The sequence below is a fragment of the Bubalus kerabau genome, chromosome 5, assembly GCF_029407905.1.
Source record: "Bubalus kerabau isolate K-KA32 ecotype Philippines breed swamp buffalo chromosome 5, PCC_UOA_SB_1v2, whole genome shotgun sequence".
NCBI classification, from domain to species: Eukaryota; Metazoa; Chordata; class Mammalia; order Artiodactyla; family Bovidae; genus Bubalus; species Bubalus kerabau.
The window spans coordinates 118,864,082-118,878,868 of record NC_073628.1 but is presented as its reverse complement, the minus strand read 5'-3'; the positions used below and the strand labels follow the sequence as shown (position 1 = coordinate 118,878,868).

Sequence of the window (14,787 nt, the reverse complement as noted above, 5' to 3'; positions counted from 1 at the left end):
AAAAAAGTGCAAAGAAACAAATTTCCAGACAATCATCCATGCTTCAACTACTATAACTCCAGCATTTTAGAAAAGAAACAATCACTGGTATAAATTATTGATTTGTACTCTGAAACACACTTGTCTAATGAAGAGTATGAAAAAGATGTTACTCTCGTAACCTAAGTTGATTTCATTTGCTCTGTGCTACAAAACCAGAAGTGTATCATACTCTCTAAGAGGAAAACGGCCAAAAGTTCTGTTTAAACAAGAATTCTGAGACTGGACTCTTTATTCATCATTTCCAGTCCTTCTGTGCTGTTATCAAGTTTTCTTCACAAACGACACAATGTACACCCCAAGTGGAAGGCAAAAATAAAACCTGTCACTGACCTACAGTGCAAAACATTATACTCGCATGAGGGCGAGGAAGTATGGACTCAAATCGAACACTATAGCCACAGCTTTTTCCAGGCTCTTCTCCTCTCTCGTATGCAACTCGTTCTGCCACAGAAACCGCACTGATTCTCCTGGGCTGAAACAAACAAAAAAAGTGATTTTAAATGTTACAAAATTACAGTTATACTTATTAGGGTTATTAAATTACTGTAGTAAACCTGACCCACTGGCAGTTCAGTAATCAACAGAAAGAATAATAGTGATATATTTAGAAAGCTCCAAAATTTAAAAAGAAAAATTTAATTCTATGGCAGACATGTTTAAAATGCTGTTTTTCACTCTGTATATAAAGTGATTCCAAGGTTTTTATAAAATAAAATTTCTTCACCACTGGCCCTAACTCTTAATGGTATCAAGTGATCTCAATAGCGAAACCGATCACACGTGGTAGAGAGCTTGTTGTTTTAAGTGAAGGCACACCTTTAAAGAACTATTTAACTGAGATGTACGAGCTACTAAGAACGCGAACAATCTCATCCTTTGCTGTGTAGGAATAAACAGGCTGAATCATAAGGATGATGCTATGGGTTTATGTTTTAAGTGTTGGGCCTTGACTTTTCTGAAAACTTCCAAAGATTTCCCTATCATCCAAGTATACAAAACAACATTATACTTGGTAGATACTATGGCTAATATGATATCCTGTGAGCAGAGCAACAAAGGTACATGTAGATTTAGACTAAATGTTTCCAGGCTGTCCTGGAATCAGAAGACACAGGCTACACCTCCACACCACTGGACATTTTCAAGCAGAAGTTAGGTGACCATCTATTGTAAATACTCCACTCTGAGAAGAAAGATGGAATAATTCTCTGAAGCATTTTTCAACTCCATAAATTTACTACTTTATGAAGGATATAACAATAAAGGAAAACTAGTGAATAAATGAAAGCTGTTTTATATGGAACGAGAGAATAAACCTTGATCCACCATTCCACACTAGTTTCCTTGGTTTTATATTTGTTGCTGCTGCTGCTAAGTCACTTCAGTCGCGTCCGACTCTGTGCGACCCCATAGACGGCAGCCCACCAGGCTCCCCCATCCCTGGGATTCTCCAGGCAAGAACACTGGAGTGGGTCGCCATTTCCTTCTCCAATGCATTAAAGTGAAAAGTGAAAGTGAAGTCGTTCAGTCGTGTCCGACTCTTAGGGACCCCATGGACGGCAGCCCACTAGGCTCCTCTGTCCACGGGAGTCTCCAGGCAAGAGTACCGGAGTGGGCTGCCATTTGTTACAGCCTACTTATAGAAATCTGTGCATTTTACAGATGAAGCCCACTGGAACTGTCCAAGTTTATTTGGGAGGGGGCACAAGTTAGTGAGCAAATCATACAAAGTTGAAGACCATATTACAGAAACTATTCTGTCTAGAACAAACAGAAGCCATTTTTGTCTGGAACAACTTGGATTTGGTAAATCAGATAGAAGGTGAAAAAAACCACTTCCTCCTGGGGCAGGAGTTAGTTTTTTCCTACTCATGACATGCAAACAACTTCTGAGTGAAAATACAGGTGTTCAGCTCATTTGTTGGGAGTCTGCATTTTTGCCTATATTGCTGGATTGTTCTGAGTGTAAATGGAAAGTGGTAGCACAGGGAGGGCAGAACAGAACTCAAATGTTCTGTAAAACGGCATCCTCCTGAACAACAGGTCTCCCGAAAGGTAAGTATTAAGAGGAAGGGTCCTTTACTGATAGGTGTAGTTGGGAGTTAGAACATCTCCTGTGAGGCAAAGAAATCATAGCTAGTTTGGGGAGTGAGAAGGGCAATCAAGGAATAGTTTGAGAAGAAAAAAGCTAAGGGTCCTATTCCAGAAAAATGGACACCTATCCTATCTCTTCAAGCTTACAATATCATCAATTTTAAATGCATTTCTTTTTGGTCAAGATTTTTAGATCCTCCCCAAACCCAACTCTCCTATAAAATATACAGGGCAATTTTAAGACATATATTCATTTCAGACACATTAAAAGCATGGTTTGCACATGTCCACATAAATGTACATGCAATTTTTTGGGGGAGGGGGCCCACTCTATTTCAAGGTTCAAGACGCTCCCCTGAGTATCAATTATACCTTCCAGGTTAAGAATCCCTAAGTCAACTCTAGTCAGCCTAGGAGGTGGTATCCGGCTACCTGCAATGCTCTCCTTCCAAATGCCAGAAGTACAGGGTTACAGCTGACAGGAACCACTTTACCTAAGAAGACTTGGAAGGGTAATTAGCTCTTCCTTAACTGTGGGACAGACTTGCTAGCATTGCATATAACTGGTAACGTAACCGAACGTGGCAGTCAAAATGGTGAATACTTAAGGCAGACTGGTTGTAAATACTAGTTTCAACCACCTCCTGTGTTAATCTTGGGCAATTTTTAAATCTCTTTGTGCCTCAAGTTACTGAAAAAAAAAATACTAAATGATACAGTACTTACATCTTAAGAGTCATAAACTTTAAATGAGCTCAAAAATATCAATTGTTTACAACAGAACCCAGCATATAATAAGCATTCTGCTCAAGTCAATCATTTATATGTTTTTCTATCTTGTCTACTCTTGTTCTGATTGGTTTTTATTGAACCTTATGGTGATAAGATAATCAAGCTTTGAATGCAAACTTAAGGCTAAAGTCAATCATTTATCTGTTTTTCTATCTTGCCTACTCTTGTTCTGATTGGTTTTTACTGAACCTTATGGTGGTAAGATAATCAAGCTTTGAATGCAAACTTAAGGACAAAGTACTCTCTGTTTTACCTTATTTTAGGCCCAAAGAAATGGGAATACCAGACCACCTGACCTGACTCTTGAGAAATTTGTATGCAGGTCAGGAAGCAACAGTTAGGACTAGACATGGAACAACAGACTGGTTCCAAATTGGGAAAGGAGTATGTCAAGGCTGTATGCTGTCATCCTGCTTATTTAACTTATATGCAGAGTACATCATGAGAAACGCTGGGCTAGATGAAGCACAAGCTGGAATCAAGATTGCCAGAAGTATCAATAACCTCAGATATGCAGATGACACCACCCTTATGGCAGAAGGCAAAGAAGAACTAAAGAGCCTCTTGATGAAAGTGAAAGAGGAGAATGAAAAAGCTGGCTTAAAACTCAATATTCAGAAAACTAAGATCATGGCATCTGGTCCCATCACTTCATGGCAAACAGATGGGGAAGCAATGGAAACAGTGACAGACTTCAGTTTTTCAGTCTCCAAAGTCACTGAAGATGGTGACTGCAGCCATAAAATTAAGACACTTGCTCATTGGAAAAAAAGTTATGACCAACCTAGACAGCATATTAAAAAGCAGAGACAATACTTTGCCTGCAAAGGTCTGTCTAGTCAAAGCTATGGTTTTTCCAGTAGTCATGGATGGATGTGAGAGTTGGACTATAAAGAAAGCTGAGCACCGAAGAATTGATGCTTTTAACTGTGTTGGAGAAGATACTTGAGAGTCCCTTGGATTGCAAGGAGATCCAACCAGTCCATCCTAAAGGAGACCAGTCCTGAATATTCACTGGAAGGACTGCTGCTGAAGCTGAAACTCTTAAAACTTTGGCCACCTGATGAGAAAAAGTGACTCATTTGAGAAGACCCTGATGCTGGGAAAGATTGAAGGTGGGAGGAGAAGGGGGTGGCAGAGATGAGCTGGTTGGATGGCATCACCGACTCAATGGACATGAGTTCGAGTAAACTCCGGGAGTTGGTGATGGACAGGGAGGCCTGGCATGCTGCAGTCCATGGGGTCGCAAAGAGTCAGACACGACTGAGTGACTGAACTGAAATGAGGCTCAAAGACTCCCTTCAAGCCCAGACAGTAAGAATCTACCATATGGTTCAGTTTACCTTATCAGTGAAAGATACCAGAGATTAACACAAAACTTAAATTCTTTTCATGCCTTTTTTTCTGTTTTTAACTTAAAGGGGCCTAATGCTCTACAACTTTCAGAATTTTATGTCACTACAAAGGGAAGCTGATCAAAGAATTAGGAATGCTCTGGCCTTCTAGATGTTTCCACCTCTCAAACACTATTCACAACAGGCACATGCCTCATAAACTGGCTTGAGTAACTTACCTGAGTTACTACAATGTTACACTCAGCTGCTCGGTCATTCTGGATACAGTCATCTAGAATAAACTGGGGAACCTGTGTGGTTTTACCACATCCAGTAGCACCTCGAATAATGACAACTGGATTCTGACTAATTGCTTCCAGGATTTCACTTTCAAATTTCTTCACAGGCAGTAACTCTCTTTCCTGTAAGACCTGTATTAGAAAAGTTACACTTCACATGTCCACCAACATACATATCAGAAGCAACTATTTTAATTCTGAAAAAAACAAAAAACAAAAAAAAAACCTGCCATCTCTAGGAAAAGTTACTCCTTCCCATTGGCTTAATACTCAGAAAATACTTTTTGATAAAAGTGTGTGTGTATATATATATACACATACACATACACACCTCTAATTGAACAGCCTTTTTCCATTAAATTTCTGAAAAATATCTTTTGGCCTTATCCGCATCCTTATTTTCCTCATTTTTATCCTGGACATTACATATACATTACCTTTCTTCTAAACATTTTAAGTCGCTTTATTCAGAAAACACCAAAACACACACACATGGAAAGTTATTATACTTCATCTCTTCATTTACATTAAGAACCACAGGCCCTTAACTCACTATTCCTATCCTCAGAGGTAACTAGGATTATCAGTTAGATTAGTATCTTTAATTTGCCTTCCTAGAAAGGGCAAAAATATATTATTCACTGTTTTGAAGCTCTTAAGCACCATATGTTTAAATACTTCAGACTTACTGCTTGCAAATCACGATCCTGTTCCAGCTGATACATTAACTCATTCTTGAGGTCCATGCTAATTTGTTCGGGAGTGGCCTGTAAAATGGGAAAGCAAAAGTCACACAAAAGCATAATTCAGCTTCTTCTTTAAAACTAGACATCCTAATGAAGTATGTTCAAAAATAAAACACAGAAGTCTGATCTCAACAACAGTGTTGCACTCACATAAGCCAGAGGCCCCTCATCAATGTTGCTGCTCGTCCAAGGATTCCAGTTGGATTGTGGCGGTGACCAAGGAACCACACCCACTGGGTTTTGCCGCTGAGATGGCTCAAACTGAGCCAGTTTGCCAAGGTTGAGTGCAACAGGCACAGAGGGATCTTCAGGCTATTAAAAAAAACAAAACCAAAAATATCAGTTGCTTGTCTGACTGAAGGAGGTCAATACAAAGGTGAAGAACTAAGTAGCTGTATGCTTACTATGGGCACGATCTCAAGATTTAACTCTTGAACAATGTTCTGCAGCTGATGCTCCAAATCTTGAGAAAGGTTCACTTTATAAGGCTCCACCTACAGAAAAGGGAGAGTCATCAGAATCGTGTAACATACATATAAACACTACTCGGATTTACTACGGGAGGGTTAAGAGTATGGAGTTGATACTAGGCCTACAACAGACCTAAAGCAGACAAGAAGTCAGTTCCCTGGTGAAAGAATTACTTTAATGATGAGGATTAAGGCCATTTCCATTTCTTGAGGCAAGAGTCCTACAATCATGAAACATCTTTAGCCAAATATTAAACAGAAGCTGAACTGAATCTCACAGGCTTCCCTGGTGGCTCAGCGGTAAACAATCTGCCTGCCAATGCAGGAGACCAGGGTTTGATCTCTGGGTCAGGAAGATCCCCTCGAGAAGGAAATGGCAACCCACTCCAGTATTCTTTCCTGGGAAATCCCATGGACAGACAAGCCTGACGGGCTACAGTCCATGGGGTCACAAAGAGTGGGACAAGACTTAGTGACTAAACAACAGCAAAACTCAATCTCATATTATCTCTGGGCTACTAAGTCTAAAGACTCACTGTCTCTCCTTCTTTCTTCTTTGTAAGTCCAGAGTAAGGTTCAATCACTCCCAGGTGGTAGAGTTGTCTGACAAGTGACAGCGCACAGGACTGTGCTGCCAGTTTTTTATTTGATCCATGTTCGCGTGCAAAAATCCCTATAATTTAAGTTCAAAATGACCAAAGAGAAAAAGATCAATTGTCTAAGTACAGAAACATCTCATCATAAGCAACTAGGAGGTTAGGGTACAAAAGCTGACCTAAAATATGGAGTATGAGTTCTAAGCTCCTTTTCATTCTAACTGCTAACTCAAACCAATACCATTAACAGCTGACCATCATGGTTATAGGCATACACTAAGACACATACCACATACAAATCTTTACATTAAAAGCAAATAAACTATTTTAACAAAGCTGTCATTATTAACATCATATAGCATTAAAACGGGAAGAATTTAACTTCTGAAAAATAAAGGATTAAAAAGCAAATCAAAGGAATGAAAATGGGTCCAAAGTGCCTAGACCAGGAGTCAAGCAATTTTCTTCTATTAAGGGTCAAAAAATATTTCAGGCTTTAAGGCCATATAGTCTCTGTCACAGTTACTCAATTCTGTCTCTCAAGAGTGAAGCCATTTACTAAGAACACTTCAACTAGAGTTTGACTATGGGCCCAAGAACCAGAAATGTTATCATGTTTGTAAAGAGTTCATAAATATAAGACAGAAATAATAATGTGTCATATATTTGACCCACCAAGCTTAAAATATTTATCTGGACTTCTACTAAGTTTGCTATTCCCTGATGTAAACAAATGACTGTAGCTATGTTCCAAAAAGCTTAAAACTCCTATCCACTCAAAGTATTATTAAAAGTCTAGGATTAAAAAAATTCAACATCATCTCCTAGTGCTTCTTTCAAAGACTTGATTTTCTAAGTCTTTGATACACTACACTTAAGTCATAAGAATTATACACTACACATAAGTGCGTAATTCTCAAGCTGGAAAGAATCTTTACCCACTTCTCTCAACTTGTAGTGAGGTAAACTGAGTCCCAGCAACACAGGTATGATTTAGTTGAAATCATTAAACTTGTTAGAGACAAAATCAGGTACACAGAGCTATTCTTTACTTTCAAGCATGACACACTGCCTACTTTTAAACTTCCTAAGAATACATGCTCATGCTTGTCTTTTTACTTCCTTTATGAATAACCCCAGTTGGTTCCTTAAATGCCTCAAGGGTAACTTTCTCAACTTTCTTTCTTGACTCTATGACACTTAAATGCTCACATTCACCTTTAGACCTCCAATCCTATCATCTGATTAACTCCTTTCTAAATGTCACTAAGTTTTACCTGAAGGAGCTGTATCTTTTCTGTAACAATGGAAAGATTAATTCTTTGACACTGGCACATTCCTCAGCAGCCTACCACCTCTTACCCTTTGAAATACAATATAACACAATCTTTCAACATGTAAAACTGGGAAACTGGGCCTGCTAATCACTAATATTCTAAAACACCCTAAATGGTACCTTATAGCATGGACTCTGTCAAATTAATAATACATGTGGCTCAAGACTTTATAATGAATACTACTAAGCTATACAAGACTCAGAATATCAGGAAAGCAGTAACACTTACTTCTGCCTATCTGCTTGATATAAATGGTCATTTCTGCAATAAAGCTCCTGTAACAACATATACAAACAAGGTTAGAAATTTCACCATTAGAATTATTAAATCCAGGATTCTTAAATCAGGCTTTCCAAATGCTTAGGCAAATCAAAGCAAAAAACCACTGTAAACATTTCTGTTCACTCCTAGAACAAATGAAGTATATAAATGTCAAATAATGTACCACACGGCATGAGACAGCTGTAATCAAACTTGATGAGCCAACTGTTCATGGAAAGAAAATGTTAGGAGCTCTGATTCCACATTTACTTACTTTAAACTGTATTTCAAGGCTGCAGTCTGAATAGCTAGAAAACATTCAGTGAAAAGGAATTTTCCACTTAGCTTGAGGCCAAGAAATAAAATAAGTCCAATACTCTCCTTAAACTATAGTTGTGGTTGTTTTACGATTCTTTGCATGGGCCACCCACTAATGATTTCAATCTGTTACGATCAGCTAAAAATAGGCTCGTATGCACACATACACATGGGAGTAAGAACACTGAGCCCATGTCAGTGGCTGGAGACAGAGGTCTGGTATCTGCCTGCAGTTGGAAGTAGCCCTTAATAACAACAAAAAAATTAGTTTATTTAAGTCAAGTCTCGGAGAACAAAATATTTTTGAAAACTATAGCTAAAATAGCTAGCAGATACTAGGGAATAAATTTGGGCTTTAAAAAGGGGAAAATTGCCCTTTGGAAACTATGCTTTCTGATCTTTCCATTGCTCAGGTATACTCTAACCTTGGCTTTGTGCTGTGAATAAAAGGTCAGGTGAGACTTACAAAAAAAATGTTAAGATTCCTTCCTATACCTCGTGAACTGACCTTCAGGCACAGCGGCTTCAGGGGTCAAAGGCCACTGGCTTTCAGGGAAACAACATCCACCCTTTCATTAATGACACCGATGCCAGTATGTTTCTCAGCCAGGCTTAAAGTCAGCACTCAATCTCATTCTCCTCCACCTAGGGGGGAACAGCAACACCAGAAATCAGTTTACAATAGTTTCCCATGTGATTGCTTAGTTCAGCCTAAGCAGCAGCACATGTGTGTATGAACACAGACCTCTAGTGTTGCTGTCTGTTATGCCTTTAAAGGACATACAAAGAGCAATGCTGTCCAAGCTCCCCCAACTGCCTCTGCCTTCCTTGTCATAGCCTGAATTCTTTAACTCTTTGTATCAGAATCAATTAAGATATTAAAAAAAATTTACAATAAGTTTCAGGCATACTTAAATTATCTAACTGCCCTTCAAGTTATCAAGAGCTACTAAGCCCGATCAGTGTAGAAAAACAAAATTTGAAAAAAAAAAAATCATCAACAAACCAATCTTTCTTTTATAATTTCTGATGGTTTAATAAAGTCAGAGGTCAAAATTAAGTATTTGAGAATTCAGAATTGAATAAAACATTGGGAAGCAGGGGGAACCATGCTCTGAATATCATTTTGAGCAATATCAAAGTTTTAGTTCAGTAATAATTATTTTAGGGTTGCTAGATGCAACACTTTGATTTTTAAAGAAAACAGTTTTGATGCATTTTGACTTAGTTCATATAAGGACAGCAAATTAAATCATCCAGATTTTCATTAAAACATCCCCTCCCTTTCAATAAAATATTAGTGCCCCCAGAAGAATCTTATCCATATGAGCCTTCCTGGGAGTAATAATTACTACACCCTGGAATGCTCTCAGGAAGAACAGCAAGCAGGCTGAGAAACATACTGTCACTGTGAGAACCTCCTCCTCCTTGTATGTTCAGTTTATGAAATTTAACAGAACAAAAGTGTGCCAATTTAACTCACATACAAAGATGGAGGCTCTCCTTCAGCTTCACAACAGGCCCTTAAAACTTCACTAATAGGACTCAAACACAGGCAACTTTCAAAGCCGATGGGAAATTTGGTTCTAGATGTAACACCATCTATCTCTGAAGACTCGAAGTGTCTAACTTGACACGTTAAAGAAATAAACATTATAACTGCTTCTAACACCACAGAGAACAACAAACTCACTACCTCTGGCTGACTTTCAAGTCAAACATGGACAAACCACTACTTGAGGCTACTACTGAGGCTTTTGCCTCTCAGATTCAAACGAGAACCAGAAGTCTAGCAACACAAATAGCAGATTTTATTCTTACACAGAAAATTTTTGTGATTTTATTCTTAAAATCACACTCCTAAGAGAAAACCATAGCAAACTGTACATTACACATCAGTGACAATTTTTCTTGGTCAATATAACCTATCTTTTCACCATTTTCTACTCATCCACAAACTGAACCATATGCCACGTACAAGAACAGAACAATAACTCTACAAAACCCTAACTTACTATAGAAGGAAAAGAGTGAAACAAGCAAACCTGTTGTGATCAGGACCCACTTGGGTGTACTTATATTCTCCTTGAATCTTTTCTTTTTGGAAATATTGGTTCAGACGAGCCTTAGCATTTTCCAAGGTCCAGTTTCCATGAAGTCCAGCATTTAAATCCACTTCTTCAGATTCAAGAGTCTGTTGAATCAATAATTAAACTTGGCTTCATGATGCTATGTATATTTAAGATACACAATTCTATAACAACAATTTCTTTGTACCATGCTTTAAAAGTGCGGAAGTTGTCTTTTTAACAGCTTTTAATCCTAGTCAAAACTGAGCCAGAACTAGTTCTTACTCCATGTGACAGTCCTATCATATAAACAAGCTATTGGTTAATGCATTACACATTTAAACTGTTCCTAAGAAACCTTTGACCAATTTCTTTAGGCTGGTTTAAAAACTTTAAACAAATAAAGTGAAAGGATTTTCACTGGTGGTCCAGTGGTTAAGACTCTGCACTACAAGGGCATGGGTTTGATCCTTGGTTAGGGAATTAAGATCCTGCATGCTGCACACAGCCAAAAAAATAAAGTATCTATCTATCCGGCCAAAAAAATAAAGTATCTATCAAGTTAGAAAAGTAAGCTGTCTTATCAAAGCACGTTTACTGCAAGTGCTCAAGAAATGAGGTTTACTGAGGCAACTAAGTTTCCTACAAAGCAGATGAAGAGACATTTTATTAATACCAGGGAAAAACAGTTTTATTTCACAGGCAATTCTACTGACCAGAATCAACAGGTACCCTAGGTTTATGGTGTTTTGTGTGAACTATCAGTCTCAAATAATTAAAACAATCACTAAATTATAAAGTTGCAAATATTTCAAACTGTGCCATGAACCAAGTCCTAAATCACACTCTAGGAGATGTAATACAGGGTTTATCCTTACCGCTTGGACTTCCTGTTCTTCTTTTCTTGAGTAATAATCCTTCAAGTTGGCACCTCGATCCCAGGTGGGCACATAGCCAGAGCCCCCACCTCCAGAATTATTTTCTATTATGGAAAGAAAATGATGTTCTTTAATTGTACAAACACCCTTAATATTTTTTAAAACTACTCCTAATTTAGATTTCAGAGCTCTATTATTAGAAATTCAAGATTTCAGTTATTTGGAAATGGACCTGAAATCTCTCACTTACTTAACAAAGTGTTACCTCACTGAATACAGGTCTAAAATTGCTAACTGTAAAGATGGTATGCAGCAGGGTGCTGCTAGTAATGATCATCAGTGACTGATAACCTGGCATACATTATCATGTAGCTCTGTTTTAAGCTGTTACGTATGTAGTAACTGACTAACTGGTAACTGTGTCTTCACTAGATATGACCCTGAAAGAAAGCTACATGCTAGTGCTAGAGATGGAAATAAGTTAAAAAGGTGTTAAAAAGTGATGAATTTTAATGAGAAAGCAGAGTAAAAATTGTAGTTAATATTGCCTAAAACTGTTTATTAATACTTTTTAAAAGTTTACTCAAATAATCTTGTAAGTAAACATTGTTATCCTTGTTTCATAAACACTGGATCTGACACATAGGTAATTTGACAAATATTCCAGGTAACTGACCCAACAGTGGACACACTAATTAAAGTTTTGATATATACAGAATTCAGCAGTGACCGGGACCCATATGGCAAACAAACAAGCCTACAATATTTGGTAGGAATCAAGTTAAAAACAAGAAAGGGCAGTAAATAAAACCCCTTTAACCAAATATTCTAGCCTGTGCAAAATCTATCCAGAGATCAAAATCTATTGACAGGAAGTAATTGAGCTGTACCACTTTTTAAGAGATTAAGTAGCCTGGTAGTATCTGCAAACTTATGAAGATCTTGGGTTCTCTCCACATTAGGACTTCAGAATAGTTATTTCTATCTGTCCAAGTGAGAAAAAGAGGATGACTGTGCAGGACAGTCTATCTTATTCTCGGTCATGTGCACACATTCACGTCCTTACCTGCCTGGAGAGTCAGGTGTGGAGGAAGAGGTCCTCCCAGGTTTCCCGGTACACCTCCATCCTCTGCTGTGGTATCAGAGGAATCAGTAGCTGAGGGTGTAGGGGGTGCTACCTGCAAGAGGAAAAGTCAAGGCAAGGTCAGTAACTTTGCCTTCAGAGACCATTAAATTCTTTAAAACTCAGAGGAGGCCCATGTGTCACCCCCTCTTTTCCTCATAATATTAATATTGTTGGCTTTCAGTATTATAAAACTATTATGTTCTCATTTCAGGCAGAAAAGGTAAGGGTAGTAAAAATATCCGTAATTTTCTCTCTGGAGATTACGTAATTATGTAGATGTATATAATTTTCACACAAAAACTGGGATCACTTTATGCTGTATACATCATTTACCTTTCTGCATAACTCAATAAAGCTATGAGCCATGCTGTGCAAGGCCACCCAAGGTGGACAGGTCATGGCGAAGAGTTCTGACAAAACGTGATCCACCGGAGGAGGAAATGGCAACCCACTCCAGTATTCTTGTCTGGAGAATCCCATGAACAGTATGAAAAGGCAAAAAGATACGACCCTGAGGATGAGTCCCCCAGGGTGGAAGGTGTCCAATACACTACTGGGGAAGAGTGGAGGGCAATTACGAACAGCTCCAGTAAGAATGAACAGCTGGGCCAAAGCGGGAATGATGCTTTGATCACAGGATGTCTAGCAATATCCCTGGACTACCGACTAGATGCCAGTAGCAACCCTCCCCCGGTTCTTAGTCAAAAATGCAATGGGGACTGGGGGGATATGCCAAAACTGCCTGCTGAGAACCACTGGAAATGACTGAAATGGTGGAAATGCAAAATAATTCAACTCTTATCCTACAGAGAAAGAAAATGGTAACAGCCTGCAAAAGCACATATGCAATATCCTTTGATTCAGCAATTCCATTTCAACAAATCTCTCCCTAAGACAGATAAGCAAAAATACAAAAATTTGTATGTATACACACGCATAATACATAGGCTATTCATTTTAGCATTTTAAGTAACAGTAAAAAACACAAAAACCCATCAGTACAGGTTAGTTGAATAAACTATGGTACTATTGAAGTGAAAAGCAGGTAAGTAAAGAAAAAGAAAAGTGTTCACAAGATACTGTTAGTAAAATAAAGAGCTGGGGTAAGGAATATTAATATACATATTTTTTTGGCTTATAGTTAGAAAAAAGAAGATTGACTAATAACTAAAAAACAAGAACCCAACAGGAAAACAGATGGAGGAGGCAGGGACAGAAGTCAGACTTTTCTAAATAACAAAATTATGAAACTATTTAATTGTCCAGTTTTACAATGATCCTTAAAAATTAAAGCAAAACGAAAATAAACCAGAGGATAGAGATGACAGAATGATCACAAAGAGGAATTATCTCAACATGAAAGTGCAGTCATTTGTAAGTCTGCAGTAGGATATGGGGGCTTCTTCCCGGGTGGCTCAGCAGTAAAGAATCCTCCTGCCAGGCAGGAGATGTGGTCTGATCCCTGAGTTAAGATCCCCTGGAGAAGGAAATAGCAACCCACTCCAGTATGCTTGCCTGGGAAATCCCATGGACAGAGGAATCTGATGGGCTACAGTCTATGGGGTTGCAAAGAGTCAGATATGACCTAGTGACTAAACAACAACAAGTAGGATATACCCTAAGTATGAAAAGAACTGCAAAAACTTAACTTTTCCAGTAATCGCATTATTGATAATAGCACTGGAATTTATAGCATGAGACTGCTGTACATGTACTACTGAATAAAGCAAGAGAAATTATGTTAGGGCTCTGCAAGGAAACACAGTTTTGGTTTGGGGGGATAACAAACAGATGCACATGAAGGGTGAGAAAAAGCTCTGCCATTCTGAATTTATTTTTATTATTTTTTATTTATTTATTTATTTATTTTTGCCATTCTGAATTTAAACTGGAAGCATCAGGTTGAACTCAAAATATACCTTGTCTTGGAAAAAATTTTCCCAAGCTTTGTACACTGAAAAGGCTAAAACAATGACCAATTTAGTAGTAACTCTTGGCACTCAGTTTGTGGTCTCTAAACACCACCCCCCAGGAAAAAGAACCAGGGATCTTAACATCTGTAATAGTAAAATTCAAGCTGAGTCAAACATATGATATACCGCAAAACAAGAAAATGATCAGACCAAGTGGTAAGGTTAAATGAACTGAAAAAAATCAATCTGAAGAAGGTCCTACCAGCTAAAAATGGGACAACTTAAACAGCAACAAAAAAATTAATGATTGTATTAACATGTTACATATTTGAATCAATGAGTTCGTAATAATTCTGGGAATAATACCTAATTGATAACCTTTAGAAGATACTAGGGATGAACTTAACTGTTAAAGGGAAAGAATAAAACATTTATCTTAACATTTTCTGTATAAATTATACCCCAGAATAACTAAATTATTGATAAAGAGAAGTTCTGTTTTTTTAAAAGGT

The 14,787-nt window shown here is 38.0% G+C and overlaps 1 protein-coding gene across 3 annotated transcripts in view; it reads right to left on the bottom strand.

Annotated features, from left to right (window-relative positions):
• The window catches only part of DHX9 (DExH-box helicase 9), a 42,788-nt gene that overhangs the window by 19,350 nt on the left and 8,651 nt on the right, over nt 1-14,787 (bottom strand). For 2 of the 3 annotated variants that reach the window (XM_055582889.1, XM_055582890.1), the window contains exons 4-13: nt 12,303-12,414; nt 11,237-11,340; nt 10,335-10,483; nt 7,939-7,985; nt 6,314-6,450; nt 5,712-5,801; nt 5,458-5,619; nt 5,251-5,328; nt 4,502-4,693; nt 373-514 (exon numbers count right to left, since the gene is read on the bottom strand). In XM_055582889.1, the coding sequence (XP_055438864.1) occupies nt 373-514; nt 4,502-4,693; nt 5,251-5,328; nt 5,458-5,619; nt 5,712-5,801; nt 6,314-6,450; nt 7,939-7,985; nt 10,335-10,483; nt 11,237-11,340; nt 12,303-12,414 (1,213 nt within the window). Of the gene's footprint in view, nt 1-372; nt 515-4,501; nt 4,694-5,250; nt 5,329-5,457; nt 5,620-5,711; nt 5,802-6,313; nt 6,451-7,938; nt 7,986-8,797; nt 8,933-10,334; nt 10,484-11,236; nt 11,341-12,302; nt 12,415-14,787 lie in introns of those variants that run through there. The other variant, XM_055582891.1, reaches the window with a different exon arrangement.